The sequence below is a fragment of the Sus scrofa genome, chromosome 9 (genome assembly GCF_054392235.1).
Source record: "Sus scrofa isolate SSC_HxYL_T2T_F1_AM1 chromosome 9, Sscrofa_HxYL_maternal_Yorkshire_Landrace_v2.0, whole genome shotgun sequence".
Taxonomy (NCBI): Eukaryota; Metazoa; Chordata; class Mammalia; order Artiodactyla; family Suidae; genus Sus; species Sus scrofa.
Genome location: NC_139391.1, coordinates 32,966,982 through 32,988,984, shown reverse-complemented (window position 1 = coordinate 32,988,984; position 22,003 = coordinate 32,966,982). Strand labels below are relative to the sequence as shown.

The following is a 22,003-nucleotide window of genomic DNA, read 5'->3' as shown; positions in this document are numbered from 1 at the left end:
ATTTTGCCTTCAGGTTTTTCTATCTTGAGCTATCTTCAGGGGTATCCAGCAATTTCTAAGCAGGATTCTACCTGGAAACTAAGCAAAAGCTATGGGCCATTACTAACTACTCTGATGGTTCCAGAAGGCCTGTCTCAACATGCTTCCCAATGCTCCAGGCCTTGACTTTCTATCCGCCTGGGGCTTCAAGGCTAGTTCACCTCACTCTGGCCAACCCCTACACCTTTCATTACTACCCTGTCCTTTTTCTCACCTTTTCATCCATTCACTGTTACCTTCCCTGAGGATCACAGAGGACACTGCCCCATGCCCTGCAGCCTTCCTGAGCCAAGCCTATTCACTGCGGCACACAGCCACCACCTCTAGGACCCTCTCTCCCACGGTCACCCCTGCGCCCAGAGGCAGAGGACGTATTCTCTGCGCTCTGCAACCACCACCTCTAGACTATGCACCAAGCACTTCTTTTTACTCAGCTTTACCCTTCTGGATCTACTTAAGTGGATTTCTTAAGCAGATGATCATGACAGAATGGAGAGGGTCTGTGAACTTGGATGGAGAAAAACATTACATCTTTATTTCACTAACCTCTAACTGAAATTTAGCATTTTCTTCAGTTATGAACATAGACAACAAACTAGTATTTACTGTACCTTTGATTTTTCATGCTGTAGTTGTTACAAATATCTTAAAATACCATTTATGCTCATTACTATTTCAATATTATATGCGTTTTAAGACACACTAATGTATCTTAGTATTTATACATTAGGTAGACGATTCGCTCAACATGACAGCTCCTTGACCTTCCGGATTCCAATCATCGCCCCCCCCCCCACCTCAATTACCCACTTTTACAGCCAAGACCCTGCTGTTCAAAACCAAACCAACCTCTACAATCTTCACTCACATTTGGGACAATGATCAGTGTTTTACTTCGTGGCAACCTCATCCACTACTCGGGAACGGTCAAAACCCATGCACAAAAATCTATACAGGAATCTACCACTGAAATTCCAGATTTCTAAACTGCAAGGATACGGACCACTTCACCATTGCATTGCAATCAGTCACTCCTTCGTTCATACCCTGGAGTTGGTTTAGAAATACGATCCCCAGAAATCTCACAGGTACTCAATTCTACTTTCTGGGACTGTATTTTTTCTTTTCTTTCAGTTCCTTCTACCTCCTACTATTCCAGCCTATTGGCTCTCCGTCCCTACAAGCTTGAATTCAGGGCTGATCATTTTAAACATACATGAGTACCTTTCAGATTGCTGATATGCACAATTTTCTTTCTTTTTTTGGCCATGCCCATGGCCTGCAAAAGTTCCTGGCCAGGGATTGAATCCCAGCCACAGCAGTGACAACATTTGAATCCTTAACCACTCAGCCAGCAGAAAACTCACATAATTTTATTTCAACACAGAAAATTCCAGCCATGAATCAATACTAAAAATATGCTTGCTTCATTTCTATACTGAGACTGCTAAGAAATGCTACAGAAAAATCATACAACTATCCAGACTTACAAATTAATAGTCTTTGGCCTTGGCTGGGCCCTCAGTACCACTCATTGTTTTAATTTTTTTATTTTTGGGGTTTTTTTTGGGGGGGGGCAGGGTGTTCTTGGTCACATTCTCATGGTTATTACTACAGATCTGGCATTCTTTCAAGCCCCCATCACTCAAGCCCTCTTCCATCTCTCTCTCATTCAAACACAATCTGTAGTTTTCTGGATCCTCCTACCATCCCTTTCTGTTCCCCCAAAGCCATCTTCATTCATACTCACCTTTACTTTTCTTTCCAATCTCAGAAAATGGGTTTCCTCCCTCCTCCTCCTGTTCTAGGCCAACCCACACTCCTAGTAGCTTCTGGGGATCCATTTTGCTCGTTTTCTCTGTATCTTCTGTCTTTGATGCCCTGCACTTTCATCTTACAAAGTGAGAAGTGACTTTCAAACAGTGACGGTGCATTCACTGCAGGTCTGTAATCTGACATGTTCTCTCTTGGCACCACGTCTTTCCATACACTTCTCTTGACTAGAACACTTTTCTTTCTTATTATTTATTGAACCAACTATCCATATTTATGAACAAAGGTAATTTAGGAATGTGAATAAGAAGGCAAACCAGGAGTTCCCTGGTGGCTCAGGAGGTTAAGAATCCAGGCATTGCTACTGCTGTGGCTCAGGTTCCATCCCTGGCCTGGGAACTTCTACATGACATGAGTACAGCACCAAAAAAGGAAGAGAAAAAAAAAAGGGCAGCAAATCATTCCAAGTTGTTTAAGAAGACAGCCAACCCCCTGACGGGCTATGGAAATATACTTCTCATAAAATCCACATTTGAGCCACAAGTAAAGAGTAACTAACCGAGGGATTTGCTTAACCGAACTGAAAGGATCAAGGGGGAAAAAAAGCCACTTTATTTACTGCTGGTGGTGGCAGGATGGTATTAGCATTATCAATCAAATAGTGAAGAATCAGGTATGAAAACATATGTAATGTGATAAGGCCAATGATACAAATGATATACACATACATTACAGAACCCACATACCAGGTATGAATATTTAGCTCAGTTCTGAAACTTCTAGTTGGAAGAAAAACAAAAATCCGAAAACCAACCATCCAATGTTAATTAGATGCCTTATGTAATTTTAGAAGTTTTACTGATATATAAGTGATATGCAACAACTTACACATATTATCCAAAAATGGGCACATTCTTACATAGTTCAGGATTTTCTAAAGACAACATTGCTTTAAGTAATTGAAGTTGAATTGGCATCCCTCTCCCCGAATCATTAATTTTTTATTTATTTTTTTTATTTTTTGGAGTCAGAGCTAACTGAGAGAGTTCCTTCCTAAGCTGTCCTGCTGCCAGAGAGGAATAGTTAAATCATGGGTTTTCAATGTGAGTAACTTTTATAATTCCTTGTATTCTGAGCCAAGGATTGTAAATGTGAATGTGAATATACTGCATAAAAATTAGTAATTTCAGAAGTGAAATATTGAAAATTTATTTCAGAAATGTACATACCTTTTGCTAGTGACTTTAGAGAAAAATAATTATTTTAATAATGGATAAATATGGAAATTACATAATCTGAATTTTTAAATAAAAATAGCACATAAACTTTCTCATATATATTTAAAAATAATGCCTATATATAGCTATACATACCTATGTAGAATAAACCCATTCTATTGTAATAAAGTAATTTTATCAAAACACATTTTGGATGAACGTGAACATTTTGTAACTTTATAAATCTGGCAGAGTTGTTTCAAAAATTAGCCTTGGGACATAATTGGACTGTCTACAAAGACGGATTTCAGTTGAAATATTTCATGTTGAAAGTTATGTCTATTTCCAAGGAGTTTTTTTACCCTGAACAAATGCCTAAAATTAGAATACTGAGCTAAAAATACAAATTCGTTAAGCTTCTCTTTTCCCAAAGGTAGTCAGAATGAATAGTCTGACAGACTTTCAAAAATGGAGAAGTAAGCAAGTTATAGGAAATTCAGCCAAAATTTAATCATGCTGCTGTATTTCAAAGGTCAAAGAGTTCTTTAAGAGAATTTAACTTTTTCTGAAGGAAGCAAGTATTTTTAGCTCATTTTCTTCTGTAATAATACAAAAATGTGGTGGCTTTTCCCATTGAGCTTGTAAATCTTAGCTAATCTGGGACACATATGCAGTCAGAGCTATCTCCACTATAAGTAAAACTGATGGTCTCAGCTTGGTCTGGAGGGAACTTTCCAGGACAGTTTAGAAAGGAAACCATGATTTGCCTGTTTCATACAGGGGACTTTTATGGACTCAGGAACCAGCCATGAGCCATTGATCCTTTTTATATTTCCCTCTTCTTATTTAAACAGCAGTATCATTTCCCATAGGGTAAAAAAAGATAATTTAAGATAATACGTATCTGGTAGTAAAGTATTTTGGCCTCATATAAAATCAATGCTTTGGTTCTTATCATTGAGAAATATAAGGAGTAAGGCACTAGAAGTTAGTAGTCTGGAAACATTTGGAACTTTTTTAGGTTATTAAATTCTTAAGAGTATCCAAGAGAAATGGAAGCATATGTCCACACAAAGTCAAAATTTAGACACAAGCCAAAATGTCCATCAACAGGTGAACAGATTTAATAATTGTAGTATATTTATTTGTATGATAGAATACCAGTTGGCAATAAAAAGAATGAACTATGTACAACGTGAATGACTCTCAAAATAATCACGCCAGGTGACTAAGTATGATTCTACCGATAGAGAAGTCCATAAAATTAATGTTTACTTTCTTAAAACAATTTTATCTTTAGCAAATATTATGGAAAAGTGCAGCATTTCTGAATATATAGCACACAAGTGAAGGTCTACCCTCCTCAACCCAATCAATTCCCTTACAGTAGGTAGTTTAGTGAACTAGAAATCCAAGTTTAGAAATGGAGAACAACTCTAAAAATATGCATCTTTTAAACAGTTTCTCTCAGTGATAGCACTTTATGTCAATAATTCTAAAAATGGGGGGGGGGAAGCTATTTCTCCCCAACTGTTACAGATAGGTTTTGCCATAGCCTATTTTCTAAGATAGCTGTAAACGGTCACAGAATATTTCATTACATTGGAAGTTATTAAAACATTAGCCAGTGTTTAGAATGATTTTTTAAATATTTTTCTTAATTTTTTTTTTTTTTTTAATGGTGGCACCTGCAGCATATGGAAATTCCCAGGCTAAGGGTGGAATCAGAGCTGCAGCTGCTGGCCTATGCCACAGCACCAGCCATGCTGGATCCAAGCTGCGTCTGCGACCTACACCACTGTTTGTGGCAAATCAGATCCTTAACAAACTGAGCAAGGCCAGGGATCAAACCTGCATCCTCATGGATACTAGTCGGGTTCTTAACCCACCGAGCCACAATGGGAACTCCTTTTTGTTTTTTAATTATTTGTGCTATTCGCCAAAGTATTTAACTTTAGAACTTTCTTGACTAAAAAATGTGTGTCCATGGATAGCTATGATATCCCCAAACTATATGACAGTCCTAAACTCTGAAAAGTGATATCCAAAATGGATATGCAATTTGGTGTTCCCAGCATTATCCTGAGATTCAGCACCTCTGACAGATCTCTAGAGTTAGGTCTTTTGTAATCCCCCCCCCCCCCATTTTTCTTCTCTTCTCTTCTTCTTCTTCCTTAAGGTTTTTATTTTTTCTATTGCAGTTGATTTACATTGTTCTGTTGTAATTTGTGTTATGTAATTATGGTGTCAAATATATATAATATATATAGCACTGTTCAAATTATCATGACCTTAATGAATAAAACAAATGAGATAATCTATTAGAGCATGCAGGGTGTGAAGTCAAAACTCCTCCCCTTTCATACAAAGTTTTCAAAATGTCCATTAAAAATAAAACTATATTTCAACAAATTTAAACTAAAATAAAAAAATAAAACAAAACATTCATGGGAAAACATGTAACTGAATCTATGATTTATTCAATACTAGGACTTCAAAAAGAAGAGAGAGAATCTTGGAAAAGGTGTTAAATGGATTCTAAAATAGCTTTTGTAGCATATGGTAACATAAAAGACAGTCTGGAGGGAATAAAGCCAAACCTTTGTTATTACTAAATACAGAAACAAAATTTGTGGCAATTATTTTCACATGGCTCTGAATAGGGGTATTATTTTGCTCTATTTGACTAAAACTATGGACACATCTGAATCTCTTCATCATTTTGGGCTAACAGTGTAGTACAATACCCTCAACATGAACACTGTGTGTTTTTTTATCCCTCATTGAACCAGTAACTGAACCTGGTGTGTATTTATTACTACCCAGAAGGAATGGCAACTACACAAGATTTACTAGTTGCAAAATATTTATAGCCATAATTTCTATGACGATTATAGCAATCATTTGCTCAGAAATAAAGATATCTATACATAGCAGTCTTGTTTCAATTTTTGGGTAGTTTCAAGAATTCTGATGAGGGCACTTGGGGATGAGTTTGGACCTAGGCCTTATGAAGGGAATGGAGAATCTTAATCACTAAGCGGAAAGGGGAAAAGTCAGGTACTCATTATGGAGCAAAGCTCAAGAAAGGAACCATAGCAATGAGACAGAAGAGTACACTTGGCTGAAGAAAGGTAACTGACTTGACCAGAATGGGGAGAGGAAGAAAGCTACTGACCACAGACCATGAATGAGCTAGGCTGCAGAGTTTCGGCTGATCTCACAGGTATCCGGAAACCACAGGCATTGGGAACCACAATCTTAAGCATATAAGAAGGTAAAAACATTCATACTCAGGGGGAACTATCTTTCCTCAAAGTGTTAGTTTCAAAAGACTCTGAAACAGAAGCTGGGATGCACTCCTAACCCATTCTCTCTCTACAGTCATAAAGGAGAAATCCATGTGTTAGAAAGAGATACACTTAGAAAATTGAGCAGTACATGCAATGTTCAATCTCATGGAGCAAGGATGGTGTTTATAGTTTAAAAAGTTTCCCCCCCCCAAGAATAGCAATTGATGCTTTAGAAGTATAAAACAGTGAATAATCAAGTGAAATTTCAAAATTAAAAGCTCTATAAGTTTTTTCCCAAAATTCTGCAAATAAATCCTAACAAATAAAGGTAATAATTTCCCATTTTTAACTAAGAGTATGCTTATGCCTTTAAAGCTGCCTTAATTTTTCAGAATTTTGCATTAACGTCACCCGTAATGACACTGGTTTACACGCCAGAGAATTCTGTAATGTAGACATGTTTTGTTAATCCTAATAAGAAGTACTTAAAGACAGCTTTTGAAACAAGAAACCTGTAAACATTTACAAGTTTGTTACCTTCCAATAGCTCACAGCAAATGGGAGTATATAATTATAAAAATAATGTCACAGATTTCACATGGTTTATTAACTCATATGTACTAATTTCTATTGGAAAAGTAGAAAACAAACAAACTAAACCCCCCAAACTTGCACAACTTTGAACAAGACTGCCTGGCACTCAAATACTGAATGGATCCACTCCTTTCTCTTCAAACTGTTCTTTGAGACTGGAAAGCACTTTCTGGCTTTCTTGAATATCTTAGTAACCTTATTTAAAGCCATTTTCGCTTAAGATATGACCCCTTCTTTGTGAAATTTTTCCTGACATCTACCTCAAGATCACCTAGAAAATATATAAGATGAGAAAAACAAATGTGTGCTCAATACAGACACCACCGGATTTCATGGATTTGAGCAACTCCAAACTTAGACCTATACTAGAATTTCATACATTTTCACAATTGCGTCAGGTCAATACAATGACAATCAAAACTCATATAACAAGTCAGTATTTTATTGTCCACATATACAAAGTTGATTTTATAAAACCCTTTATAAAATCTATTTCTGGTTTCCTGCTATGGCTTAGACAAATCTAAGGAATTAAGGAATTAACTCTAGTTTTAATACCATACAAATATAATAAAATTTAATTTATTAAGCCTTACTTTTTCTAAAGCTTTACTATTAAAAGAAGTATCTAGGGAGTTCCCGTCATGGCTTAGTGGTTAACGAATCCGCCTAGGAAGCATGAGGTTGCGGGTTCGATCCCTTGCCTCACTCAGCGGGTTAAGGATCCAGTGTTGCCGTGAGCTGTGTTGCAGATCGCAGACTCGGCTCTGATCTGGCGTTGCTGGGGCTCTGGCGTAGGCCGGTGGCTACAACTCCCATTAGACCCCGAGCCTGGGAACCTCCATATGCTGCGGGTATAGCCTTAGAAAAAGGCAAAAAAAAAAAAAAAAAAAAAATTTATCTAAAAATTCCTGATGATAATATTAATGAGAAAAACTATTTGCACTTACACTGATATATGAAATATAGACCTGGGGGTATTTATTTTTCAGATTTAAAGTTTAAGATCTCAGGGTAAAAAGGAAACAATTTCAAAACACTTTGAGCATGGAGAACTTTTTGCTTGATCCTGAAACTCATTTGAGTTAATTTCTATTCTTATGTTAGTTTCCACTTTATTTATCACAAATAAAAGGAACACTTTAGAGAAAAAGGCAAGGGAAGACATCTTCATTTTATAAGATCCAATACTACAGTGTTCTTCCCAGTCAAGTGTGGTATTTGTGGCCCTCACCATAAGAATGTCTGAAGTTCCCCATCATGGCTCAGTGGTCAATGAACATGACTAGTATCCATGAGGATGCAGGTTTGATTCCTGGTCTCACTCAGTGGGTTAAGGATCAGGCACTGCTGTGGCTGTGGCGTAGGCCAGCGGCTACAGCTCAAATTTGACCCCCTATGCCGTGAGCGCAGGTCCAAAAAGACAAAAAAGAACGTCTGTGCTCTGCTTCAGCAAGATGACTTTCATGAGTTACTCCCGTACTTGATTTCTTGATTAGGGAGATTATTTATGAGACAGATAAAGAGAGCTTTTCCTCTCACAAAGTTAACTGGTCTCTATGAGGATTCTATCTGGTGCTCCAATGGACAAGTTAACAGCATCCAAAATGAGAGGAGTTCTGCCAATTCCCACTTCCACGGCTGATTCTAAGAGAATGCACTTGCTGCCCTACTGCGGAGACCTACATAGAGTACTACGTGTTTCATGGCTGCTCTGCCCACCTGAGAAGGGTGCAATAATCCCCTAGCTTTGAATTGCTTCAAATCTGTGAATCTTGAACACAGAGAATCTCTTTGGTTTCAAGGATGAGATTCCTGCCACGAGTTAGAAGAAACTGCCTGTGTTATAGAAGGAAAAAATGGCCATAATCTTTCCATCTAAATACGATACCTTTGCAATCAGTGTTCCCTGGATTCATCAGGGAGAAATACTGATAAAAGCCAACAAAGAAACCTGGGACAGTATTCAGATAGATCCTTTTCTCTTCTGATAATTTTGATATTCTTTCTTTGGAATGTTCACCAGAAAGAACTTTCTTTTCCTAGTAGTTATCATTCTAACTCTTAATAAGATTTCCTAAAGTAGCCTACTCAAGTAAATAATCTATGCTACCTTTGCTATTGTTTGAATTATAAGTTTCCAGAAATCACTGTAAGGACTATTTTAGGCTATGCAAATAAAAATCAGGCACACTTCAAAGCTGATAGGATGTACACAATAATCTCAAATGTGGAATAAAAAAGGACCTCCACAGATTCAAAGTGAATACCGGAAGCTCTCTGGGAGAAGCAGGGGAGGGAGCAGATAGGGTAAACTTTCCAGGAACAGAAATGTTAACCTAAGTAGCTTGGCAGAAAGATGGCTCAAAGTCACTCTGGCCTAATCTTCAGTGAGGACAGGCCACTGGAGCACAATTTTTCTCTTTCCTAATTTAATATCTGTTTTCAATACTAAAACATCAGACAAGAGCCTACCTGACATTTTGGAGAATTTGCTGTGCTGGGATTGATATTCCGCATTGCCTAAGAGTGAAAAATAAGATGGATAAAAATTATTTTAAGCCACATAGTTTGGCTGTGTAGGCTGAGTTACAAATTGTATCCAGACATATCACCATAGCACAGAATTCCCAAGCTAGCCCAAGAAGCAGACTGAGGAAGACAAGCGCCAACAGTCACCACACAACAAACGGAGACCTGAGAAGTTTTGCACAGCACTGAGGATAGGACAGTAAGACTTTAGGTATCAGGATTCAAATAAAACCTGATACTAGTCAGGTAGGTTCTTTACTTCTGGGTATGAGATGAGGCAGGAAAAATATAATTGGATGTTTCAGTGATAAGAGAAACTGTCAATGGAAGAAGTTCACAGGAAGCCAAAAGACTAAGAATGTATACTGATTGCTAAAGAACAAAAACAAAAACAAAAATCCTAAAAAATAGACCATTAGTATAAGAATAAAGCAGGTCTGTCACTTCAACAAAGGAAAAGGCAACACAATAGGTAGTAAGGAAGAAACAAAGAAGTTAACCTTAAAGGAAGCTATTCCGTTCAGGACCCATCACCCAGAGTAAGAGTGAGAATAAGACTTAGAAAAATTCTTTGGAATGAAGAGTTTTATAAGTAGCAGCATTTTGCCCACTGGGTGGGGAGAGGCTGAGCAATGGCAACAACAAAATGACAGATGGCCATTCCTAGACTTAATGTTTGTTAATAAGGTTTTTTGGTTTTGAAAGTCTTCAATTCATATGTCAAATTACATTTATTTACACCATCGAGTACTCAGTAACAACAAAATGAAAAGCAAGCAAGAAAAACAGACTGTGTAAAACATACCCTTTAATTGCTTTATTTCTTCTAATAGCTATGTAATTATATTCTTGATGGTGCTACCCTGCTTCAATGATAAAGTTTTATTTAAATGAAAAATATATTTCCTTTACAGTCATTTATTAAAAAGTTAGAGATACAGCAAACGGTGTTAATGTGTTTCCTGTCTCTACCTTCTTAAAGGCAGATGAAAAAAATATTTCTTTCAAGACCACTTCTTGACATGTTATGCTGGCATCATTTCTCGCACTCACTTTCGGTGCCTATCACACTAGAATTACACTGACAGGTTACTGATAGCACAAACAATTAAGAGGTGTGGCTCTATGGGATTCCATGGCTTAGTTTAATTCTTAGGGACCAGTTCTTCAAATTCCAAATCAGAGTTCAATGACTGTTATCAAGTTCTTGTATTTCCGTTAACACTCAAGAAACAATATTAAAAAATAACCCTTGTGTTAAAAAAGTACCTGTTCAAATATCTACATCCTAGCAACAGAAATGTAGAGTATAACGGTATTTTTAATGCCTACCCTTAGTATCCTATGATTTAGCTAGGGACAAATAGTATAGATACATGAATTTCATGATTTCTAACAGAGAGAATTTTTCTGGAAAAAAAAATATAAGAAATTGATAGCTATTTATATCCAGAAAAGAGAACTAGAGAACTGGAAAAGGAGATATTATTTTCACTGTACCTTCCTCCTTTTGCACACTTTCAAAATCACACTATGTTTTTATTATCCAAAATATTTACATATATATAACATTTAATACACTGCTCTGTTAAGATCACACCCCCAATATCTGAACTTAGATTTTATTATTATGAAATAAGATAAACATTCATTTTGAGATGAGGGATTATATATTCTCATGGAACTTAATGACCAACAGTATTTATGAAAGAAAACTGATAGAAATGGTCATAAAGGGTTTCCGACTCTCTAATGGTAGCACCTACTGTTCCCGACATGAAATAACATCCATAAGCAGGTAATTTTAAGGTACTTTGGAATCTTTTAAACTTGGGATAGCCGGTATTATGTTTAAATAAAACATCTTATATTAAGCAATACTAAAACATATTTGAGAAATATCATACTGGTGTATTCCCTTGGACAAATAATTCATTTAAAGTAACAGAGGTTTCTCCAAGTGATGTCTCAAAGGTTTCCCTTTAGTGAAATCCTTAGATATATAGCAATTTACTATTCTATGTATAGACATACCTCATTTTACTGCACTTTGCAGACAATGCACTTCTTTTTTAAACACATTTTTAAGGTTTGCGGCAATCATGCATCAAGCAAGTCTATCTGTGTCATTTTTCCAACAGCATTTGCCCACTTCATGCCTCTATGTCACATTTTTGGTAATTCTCACAATATTTCAAACCTTTTCATTATTATTTTTGTTATGGTGATCTGTGTCTTTGATGTTACCATTGCAAAAAGATTATGACTCATTGAAGGCTCAGATGATGGTTAGCATTTTTTAGCAGTTGAGTATTTTCAAACTGAGGTATGCACACTGGTTTTTTTTTTTTTTTAAGACAAATGCTATTGCGCTTAAACTATAGCACAGTGTAAACATTAGGTATACACTAAGTATACACTAGTGCATACTTAGTGTAGTGTATACATTAATTTTCATATGCACCGGGAAACCAAAAAATCTGATTTGCTTTGTTGTAATATTTGCTTTATTGTGGTGATCTAGAAGCATATTTAATATAGTATATACATTAACTTTCATATGCATTGGGAAACCAAAAAATTTGTGTGATTTGCTTTACTGTAATGCTTTATTGTTGTGTCTGGAACTAACCTGTGATATCTCTGAGGTATGCCTGGATATTTGAGGAAAAGTACTACCCTTGCTTCCTTCAATTTCTGCTTGACTCCAATGACTAAAGGCCAAAACATCTCTTTCTTTGTGATACAAATTACAGCCCCCTTGTCCAAAGGCCAGTCAAGAAACTAAGACAAGGACAGAGCTGGGCAGAATGTTTCTGTGCCACTCTGGTTTTAGAGAAACAACATTCCTCAGTAACTAATAAGTGCCAAAATGAAACATGCCCATTTCATGTAGGAAAACAAAACCCCCAAAGTGGAAGGCTGGTCTCTAACCTGTGGCCTCACCTGCCGAAGCAGTTCTTGCTGCTTCAGTCGCAGTCTCTCCTTCTCCATCTGCAACTGTTGCAGCCGCATCTGTTGCTGCTGGTTGGAGCTGCCACCACCCATGACTCCTCCCTGAGGGCTCTGGGGAGCCAGTGGTGGGGGCTGTTTCACTGGAGCGCTTTGACTGATTCTCTGGTTCATGGCTGAAATGAAATAGAAGATCTATCCTAAAAAACTAGCAAAGGAAAAGGATATTTAGTTATTCAAAACCAACCAGGGATATTCAACATGCCTTTTCTGTAGACCAGAAATAACCTAAAAATGTACCTATAGTACAATGGTTACGTTAATTTATTATCATTTAAGTCATCCTTGTTGTTACCATAAGATGCAAGGCATCCATAAGAGAAGAGAAAGAAGTAGCTTTAACAGGCAATAACATGGAACAGTCTTAAGACATATTATGCTAAAAGCAGAATACAGAACAGAAAGCATTAAAAAAAAGGGGGGGGATATATGTTACATGCATATCTGGAAATATGAACTGAAGGACAGCCAAGAAACAATTAACATTTGTTGGCTCTGGAGCTGGGGAACTGGGTGACTAAAGGACTGGTTTCAAGAAAGACATTTTTAAAAATAACTTCTCAAGTTTGAATAATGTGAATGCATTGCTAATTATAAAATATAATACATTAAAAATAAATCTCTCAAAGCAACTGAGACAAAGTATCCTAAGCAATAAAGTTCAAGATTATTAATCTTTAAATATACCTCTAATAAATCAAGTACATTAAAACTGATCCCATGCATACTCATGATAAAACAAGGCTGCAAGATCTGGATAGCAGAGACTGGTCTTATTCAACAACATTGTACCCCCAATACTGCCCAGGTAGTCATGCTGGGCTGTATTTTTCAGTTGAATCTGTAACACACCATATGATAATTAGGAATGGACTGGATTCTCATACTAGTGAATTTCTGTCACTGACCCAACACTGATCGGACAGGATTGTGGTAACCTTCAGTGAGTAGATGGAAGCGTTATTATGTAAAAATATCAGTAAGAATGATATATAACCTTTTCAGACAAATATTCAACTGTTGAAGGTGAAATTTCGCGTTACTATTTCTATTAAATGTTTAATACATACTGACCAAAGAAAGTATCTGGACTAAAGGACTTCACAAACATTTAAGGAAGAAGAATAGCAAAGTAAACTTCACTACACTTTTGAGACCAGCATAACTCCTGTACCTTATACATTAAAAGAAAGAAAAATTATAGACCAATCTCTCTTATGAACCTTACTGAAAACGACATTTTCAAAATCTGAAATGACATTCGCTGACAGCTCCTGACTTATTGGCTCCTGGCCACGCAGCAAACTCCTTGTGGTGGTTTTTCACATGTCCTCTATTGTATCACAGAAGTTGCCTGGTAAATGACAACTCTTCTTGGAGGCAACTGCAGCAGACCTCCACAGCCTTTCTGAATCCACCATGCACATTAAAAATCATCTTCCTTCAGGGCACTTTCCATTTTGTCTGTTGACATTTCTCACCTGATTGTAATTCGGTATTAACAAATTTGACTTCAGGGCCAGAGCAGTATCCTAATAACGTATATATTAGAACACGGGACAGGGTCTTGGGACCAAATTCGTGTTGAAAAACCACTGAAACGTTTCTTAATTGAGTATTCATGAAGCAGACATTTAACTATTTAAGAAATGACACTACAGAAATCTTAACAATTTCCCCAGAGACTGACCACTTCTTTCATGAGACAGCATAACCTCGATATAGAACCAAGGATATTGTAAGAAAGGAAAATTACAGACCAACCCCTTCTCAGAAGGCCTTAGTTCAACTTGACCTACTGAGCTACTAACATAAGGTGATGGCATTTTTGTTCCTTCTTTACCCCTCTCTAGTTTTTTTTCCCCTAACTTCTTGAGTTGAACTTAATATTTAGTTGAAATCTTTTCTTGGAGCAGTTAAGCCAATAAATTTACCTTCAACTACTGTTTTTCCCACATGCATTACATTTGAAATAGTACTTATAATTTGTGATTGCTCTATTCCAAATATTTGTAATTTCTAGTAACTTCCACTTAACTCATAAGTTATTTAGCAGTGCATTTTATGCTCTCAAACATACTTTCAAAATTTTAAAAATTAATTTTCATAAACATACAGAGAAGTACAAAAAACAGATTATGAATACTCATGTAGTTATCACCTAGCTTCTTAACTGCCAATACATACACAGCTGGGGACTTCCCGTCGTGGCTCAGTGGCTAACGAATCCGACTAGGAACCATGAGGTTGCCAGTTCGATCCCTGGCCTCGTTCAGTGGGTTAAGGATCTGGCATTGCCGTGAGCTGTGGTGTAGGTCACAGACATGGCTCGGATCCTGAGTTGCTGTGGCTCTGGTGTAGGCCAGCGGCTATAGCTCCGATTCAACCCCTAGCCTGGGAACTTCCACATGCTGCAGGAGCGGCTCAAGAAAAGGCAAAAAGACAAAAAAAACAAAAAACAAAATACATAGCTAGTTTTGTTTTTTATTTATTCTCATTGGCTTTTCCCTCAATTATTTTTTAGCAAATAATACAGCATTTTACCCATAAATAATCTCAGTATGTATCACTCAGGGTTTTTACTTGGATTCCTTGATCTTGATTTTCTGTCTTACGCTAAAAGACTTGGTTCCTAAAAGACTTGGTTCCAATGACATTAATATGTATTACCCTTCTATAAGATGCAATTATTTCAAAATAACACGAAGTTAGTGAAGTTATGATCAACAAATGACTATTAAAGGTTTGATTTATTTGTCCTTAAGCTATTTCATTAAGTTTATCCAGCCAAATCACTGTGGTTAAAAGTCACCTGAAATAATAATTCTCTGTGTGATTCAACTGCCAACTCACTACACAGGTTCGCTTGTGACACTGTGCTTTTGAATTTTAGACACTTTGTTTACTTACCATCTACCACCCTTCTGCCCCCAACTGGTAACAGCTGACTGTTGCTACTTTATTCTCTTTTAAAAATCTACGCAAAGACATGGATATGGTAGCATACTTCTTAGATATTAGGTAGCATACTCTGAATAGTTAACTTCACTTTTGCTTTTTTTCTAATGACATCCTTGAGACTACTCCAAAGCAGCAGAGCCCCCCCCCATTTTCTTACTAATCTTTCTGATTAGTATTTCATTCAGCCAATTTCCTATTAGATTTTCATTATTACTACAGAGTACCATATAGAATATGCTCATACATAATTTCACATTTCTACCACCATCTTTGGGGTAGAATCCTATATGGGAGAGACTGCTAAGTCAACGGCTGAAAATTTAAGTAATATCACCAAATCTTCCTCTTCTTCCCACACATCGGGGCTGTACTTTGTTGCCAAACTTTTGGATTTTTTGCTAATATGAAAGATGAAAAATGGTTTCTCAGTATGATTTTATTTCTCTAGGCCTTACTACAAGAGTTCAATCAATAATTATTTTAAAGGGGCCATTCACATTTTTACATGAATTGCATTCATATAATTTCTTACAGTGTTATTTGTCTTTACTTCCTCTATTTTAGACAATCTTTATATACCAGAGATAGAAAACCTTTGTCAATATCTAAGTAACAAATAATTTCCCTTAGTTCATCCTCTGTATTTTCAGTTTGCTTATTTTTTTCTCCCACATTAAAGTGTATGTTTTAAATAGTTAAGTGTATCAATCTTTTTCAAAATTTGAGCCATCTTCCCCACTCCAAGATGATAGACGAATTCATCAGTTTTCTAATTCAAAAATTACATGGTTCCACTTTACATACTCATTTGGCAAATTCAACCTCAGCCATTTGGAATGTACCCTGGTGTACGTAATGGATTTGATTTTATCTTTCTTCATGGCTAACCTTTAGTACAAACACCACTCATGTAAAGTGTATCCTTTGCCCAGTCACCATCATCATAGACTAAATTTCCATACTTGCTATTTTGTTTCTAGATTTTCTACTCTGTTCATTAACTTCTCTTACATTAGTTACCACAGTTTTAATTGCAACCTATACGTTTTATTATTATTATTTTTTGGGGTCTTTTCTATGGCCACACCCGTGGCATATGGAGATTCTCAGGCTAGGGGTCCAATCGGAGCTACAGCTGCCGGCCTACTCCAGAGCCACAGCAACGTGGGATCCGAGCCACCTCTGCAACCTACACCACAGCTCATGGCAATGCTGGATCCTTAACCCACTGAGCAAGGCCAGGGATTGAACCTGACATCTCATGGTTCCCAGTCGGATTCATTAACCACTGAGCCACGACAGAAACTCCTATAGTATGTTTTAATAGCTGGTAAGGCAAGCCATATTTTTTGACTGCTAACTTTTTTTTTTGCCTGTGCCTGTGGCATGTGTAAGTTTCTAGGCCAGGGATCGAACCCAGACCACAGCAGTGACCCAGCTGCTGCGGTGAAAACATCAAATCCTTAACCTGCTCCACCACAAGGGAATTCCCTGAAGCTAACTTTTTTATTACTGGGATCTAATCTCATTGCAGTGTGGTTAAAATAATTTAGTCTGTATATCGATTCTTGAAATTTGTGACTTGACATGTGGTCAATCCTTGCTTTTGTACCAGGCCAGGCCGCATTCGGCTGCAGGCCTGGCTTTCACCATTGAGCCTGTTTCATGTATCTTTCTTTGTTCTTAACAACTCTGAGTTCTTGATATCTTGACTGGCTGACTGGCCGCTAGCCCTGCCCTTGATCACAGCTTTGTGTGGTTTTTATCTTTTAACTCACAGAGATTTATTTTTTTTTAAATTTATGATGCCAAGTTACATCTTTTTGATTATCTCTTTGAATGTTTTGTCTGACAAAACCGAGAAGGGATCTCAAAAAAATGTGACTTGCTGCTCTATGTTGTTTAAAGCCTTATTCTCTATTGCATGCCCCCACCCAAATCACACTTATTTATGAAATGTCTTTACAAAGTATAAATGGCTAGAACCTTAATAATAATGGTTTACAGTCAGAATCTAACAGGGGAATAGAAAGGAAAAAAGCCAAAAAGTTTAACATCTAAGAGTTGGCAATCAATAACCTCATTTAATACAGTTGCTTGTGTCTACCTGTCACCGACTCTACTAGATCCATAACTGATAGTTGTCATAGTATGACACAAAAACTCGGTCTTTAAGAGTCAAACAAACCATGATTAGAGTTGGGTGCACCAGTTCAGCAATTCGTCTAATCCTCAGTTTCCTTGATTATCCCTGGGGACATTAACACGGCCCTTTTGGATCACTGTGGGGATAATATGCAATACATGTAAAGCATCTATTGTAGTCCTGGAATACAACAGATGCTTGAAAAATGTTCGTCTCTTCCCTTTTCCAAATAGCTCTTCCTAAATTTCTAGATTACCACAGGTAATCATCTTAGCTTAAATTCCCATTCCTTCCCTCCTTGCCCTTCTACCCCACCATACCACTCACTGTTTCGAAGTATTCTATGATGCACAAAAATATGCATACTTATTTTTCCTGTAAGATCTAAATGGAAAAAAAAAATAGGTGGCAGAATTTAAGCCTTAGTTCAACTTCCCTTGAGCTCCTTCTCTTTTGGTTAAAAGGTTGCTGGCATTCCTGTAGGGCATTCAACATATTTACTGCCCCACAGAAATTTTTTTATACATTGTGCTATGTCAGGTTCGATAATATGAGTTAAATACGAATTAGGGGACTGGTCTATATATCTATCACATACACTCAACATCTCACAAATTGAGCCCAGAGCAAACACACTACTGGGGAAAAATGTTCTCCATTCTAAGCAATTAAAAAAATCAAAATTGTTAAAAACTTCTAGGAAATAACCCATTACTAAGTTGTGAAGTGTTGAAATTATAAAACATGACTGATTTCAAAACAGATTCTAGAGCTATATACTGTTAAATGTTTCATCTATTAAGAAACATTAGAAAAAGCTTTAGAGCTTTCCTTCCACCCTGGATTTTTATTAAGTAATACAGCATTTAATAAGTTAATATATAGTCTTTGTGAAAACTAATTGGACAATAACAATACTGCATGAAAATAAACGAGTAAACATCCTCTGCTTCCTACCAGTTTCCCAGAATTAGAGACCATTAGCAGTAATCATTAATGACAGTTATCACTGCTGATGGCATACTGAACTGGCTGGTAAGTTCTTTTTCAAATCTAAACTTGCCTATTAAAAACCACAGAAAGGGGAAAATAGGGTATCAAAAGGTGGAGCAAGAACTCCACAGAATTAAACCGAAATTTGCACAAAACCTGCAGTAGGAATAGTCTCTCTGGCTAATAATGGTGAACACTTGGTTGTGTTTACCTAAACGCTGTTACCTATGGATACAAGCAGTGCTACAAGTTTCCATTAAAGAGCTCACTTAAATGACCAATTCAAACAACCTTGTTTATCTACTGAAGCTGGGATTTATTCTCTTCAGAAGCATCCCGTTCTTTACCTTCTGAGTATCTCAAGCATTTCAACAAAGCACAGAGCACTGCACCCACATGGGGTGCAGCAGAGACCTCACAGGCAGGCAAGAAACAAAACAGGCTTTGTTTCCTGGGGAAAGGGGGCAGGGCAGCTAGAAAAGAAAAGAATTGCATTACCAACCTCTTTCCCTCTGTGATCAACTACCAAAATCCCAGTTTCCAGTTACAAAATTTCTAAAAGGTAAAAGTGAAAATAAATTCCTAAAATACGACAGAATTAAAAAAAAATGCTGTATTTTTAAATTGAGTCTGCTGCCTGGACTATAAAATAGTAACTATTTCAGGTTTCTCTTAACAAATCAGTCCTGACAGTTTTATGGGAGCAAACCATTCACTCAGCAATTATTGAAAAATAAGAGAACACTTTCTCAAAAACAAAGGAGGTCATCACCATGGGTTCTTTCTAAACATCTGAATTTTCAAACTTCAGACAATTTTTAGATTTGCTTAATTTATGTCTTCAACCTTAGAATATTATAAAGTATTACAGATCTAGTAATCAATCCTAGTAATAAATTTATTAATTATAAATTTAAATTTAAAAACATTTGCATACACACACACACACACACACACACACACACACACACACACACACACACACACACAAAATGTATTAGGGCTGCACCAGAGGCATATGAATTTCCCAGACCAGGGGTCAAATCTGAGCTGCAGCTGCCTGCCTATACCACAGCCACAGTCACAGCAACAGCAACACTAGATCTGAGCCTCATCTGTGAACTAGGCCCACAACTCAAGGCAACACAGGATCCTCAACCCACCAAATGGAGCCAGGGATCAAACCTGCATCCTCATGGATACTGGCTGGGTTCAGTATAGCTGAGCCACAACGGGAAATCCTAAATAAAACTTTTAAAACATTAATTTATATCAAGTCTCCCATAACACAGGAAAGCACTTACTTCTTTACTTTGTCTAATATTTACCAAGTTTCAGATATTATATATTTACCTATTAGAATAGTTTGTTCACAACATTTAGAAACAAATTTTGGTTTTTCCCATACCTACAAGGGTACTATAATAGCCTATAATAGTAGGCTTATTAAAATAAATGCTTTTCTAAAAACACAAACCAATAAACCATTTGTCAGTCTTAAAATGTACACAACAAAATACAAAATAGCCACTGTTGGCTAAGTATTTTGCTATGACCTAGGGGACTGAATTGTCTCCAAAAAGTTGCTACTAATCAGCACAATAATTTATGTATTTAAATATAAAATGATGATTTTTCAGTGAAAATTATTTGACTCACCCTGAAACCTGTCTCTTAAAAAAGAAGCAAAAAGGGAGTTCACGTCATGGCTCAGTGGTTAATGAATCCGACTAGGAACCATGAGGTTGCCAGTTCGATCCCTGGCCTCGTTCAGTGGGTTAAGGATCTGGCGTTGCTGTGGGCTGTGGTGTAGGTTGCAGACGTGGCTCAGACCCCATGTTGCTGTGGCCCTGGCACAGGCCGGCGGCTATAGCTCTGACTAGACCCCTCGCCTGGTAACCTCCATATGCCACGGGAGCAGCCCTAGAAAAGGCAAAAAGACAAAAAAAAAAAAAAAAAAGCAGAAGGCCAAGGTCCAAACCTAATGACTAAATAGACCTTTTTACTATCAACATATGAAAAATGTTTCCTAACATTCAATTAAGCTATAGCTAAGTGACAATGCCAGCCAGGAATGATATTAAAAAAATAAAAAAGGGTATAATGAAATATATCACCCTTTTAATTGTAGTTTTATTAGAACTGTATAACCATCACAACAATACAATTTCAGAACATTTTCATCATCCCCAAAGGAAACCCTGTATCCTTTAGCACTATTTTTCCTATTGTCCCTTCTCTGGTCCTTGGTAACCATTAATCTATTTTCTGTTTCTAAGGATTTGCATATTCTGAACATGCCATATAAATGGAATCAAGCAATTTCTTTTGTGACTGGTTTTACTTAGCATATTTTCAAGATTCATCCATGTTATAGTACATATCAGTATTCCATTCCCCTTTATCAGCGAATCGTATTCTAACATTCCATTGTACAGACGTCCTACATCTTGTTAGTCTGTTCATCAACTGAGGGACATCCATGTTATTTTTTACTTTCTGGCTAGTATGAATCATGTTGCTATAAACATTCAAATGTGCAGGGTTTTGTGTGGACACATGGTTTCCTTTTGGGGGCAAATATATCTAGGAATGGAACTGCTAGGTCATAGGATACTTCCATGTTTTAGCTTTTTGAGGAACTGCCAAAGCGTCTTCTAAAGTGGCTGCATCATTTTTCAATCCCATGAGCAATGCATGAGGGTTCCAACTGCTCCACATTCTGGTCTACACTTATTAATGCCATTCACTTTAGCCATCTCACTGAAAAAGGGTATCTCGCTGTGGTTTTATTTTGTATGATGATGGAACAGTTCACCTTCTCTAAAACTCTAATCCAGGTCTCATTCTCATCACAGGCAAAGTAATCTCTTCCTCCCACATTCTGTCTCTCCCTTCGCAAGTATCAACCTCCAGGCCCCCAAAACTGGGCTAAATATTAGAATTTTTAAACCGTTCAAAAATATCAACAACAAACATCTTTATTTAGGCCAATTTGATATCTGCTTCCCTCGGCCATCATTTATCAAAAGTCTGGCATGGAAATTCATCATAACGGTATTTTTCAAACAATACAGTTGTGGATGGAGCTTAAAAAACATCCAATAGAACATTTTCTCCTCATCACCTCATTAAGCAGTTTGGGGCAGGGCACAGGAGTTGTCAAATGAGGTGAGGAGACGGGAGGAAGCATTCTAACCAGCTTTCAGCTCTCTTTGTCCTCAGGATATAACTGGTTTTGTTTTGTTTTGTTTTCCCTTCACTATGAAAAAAAATTTAAAACTACTGGTCTAAAGAGAAGGGCAATTACATTTTAAAAATCTACCTACTATTTATGTTAGATTAATGAATAGTCCCATTGATAATAGCTTTATTCCTAATTACATGTAGTTTATTACTGTTAATGTTACTTTACTAGGGCAATTTAGAAGAGATGACTACCT

The 22,003-nt window shown here is 36.9% G+C and overlaps 1 protein-coding gene across 8 annotated transcripts in view; it reads right to left on the bottom strand.

The window, feature by feature from the left end:
* YAP1 (Yes1 associated transcriptional regulator) overlaps window positions 1–22,003 on the bottom strand; it is a 114,025-nt gene that overhangs the window by 10,251 nt on the left and 81,771 nt on the right. For 2 of the 8 annotated variants that reach the window (XM_084975826.1, XM_084975827.1), the window contains exons 5-6: window positions 12,383–12,576; window positions 9,392–9,439 (exon numbers count right to left, since the gene is read on the bottom strand). In XM_084975826.1, the coding sequence (XP_084831952.1) occupies window positions 9,392–9,439; window positions 12,383–12,576 (242 nt within the window). The remainder of the gene's footprint in view (window positions 1–9,391; window positions 9,440–12,382; window positions 12,577–22,003) is intronic. The other 6 variants (XM_084975828.1, XM_021062706.2, XM_084975830.1 and 3 more) reach the window with 3 other exon arrangements.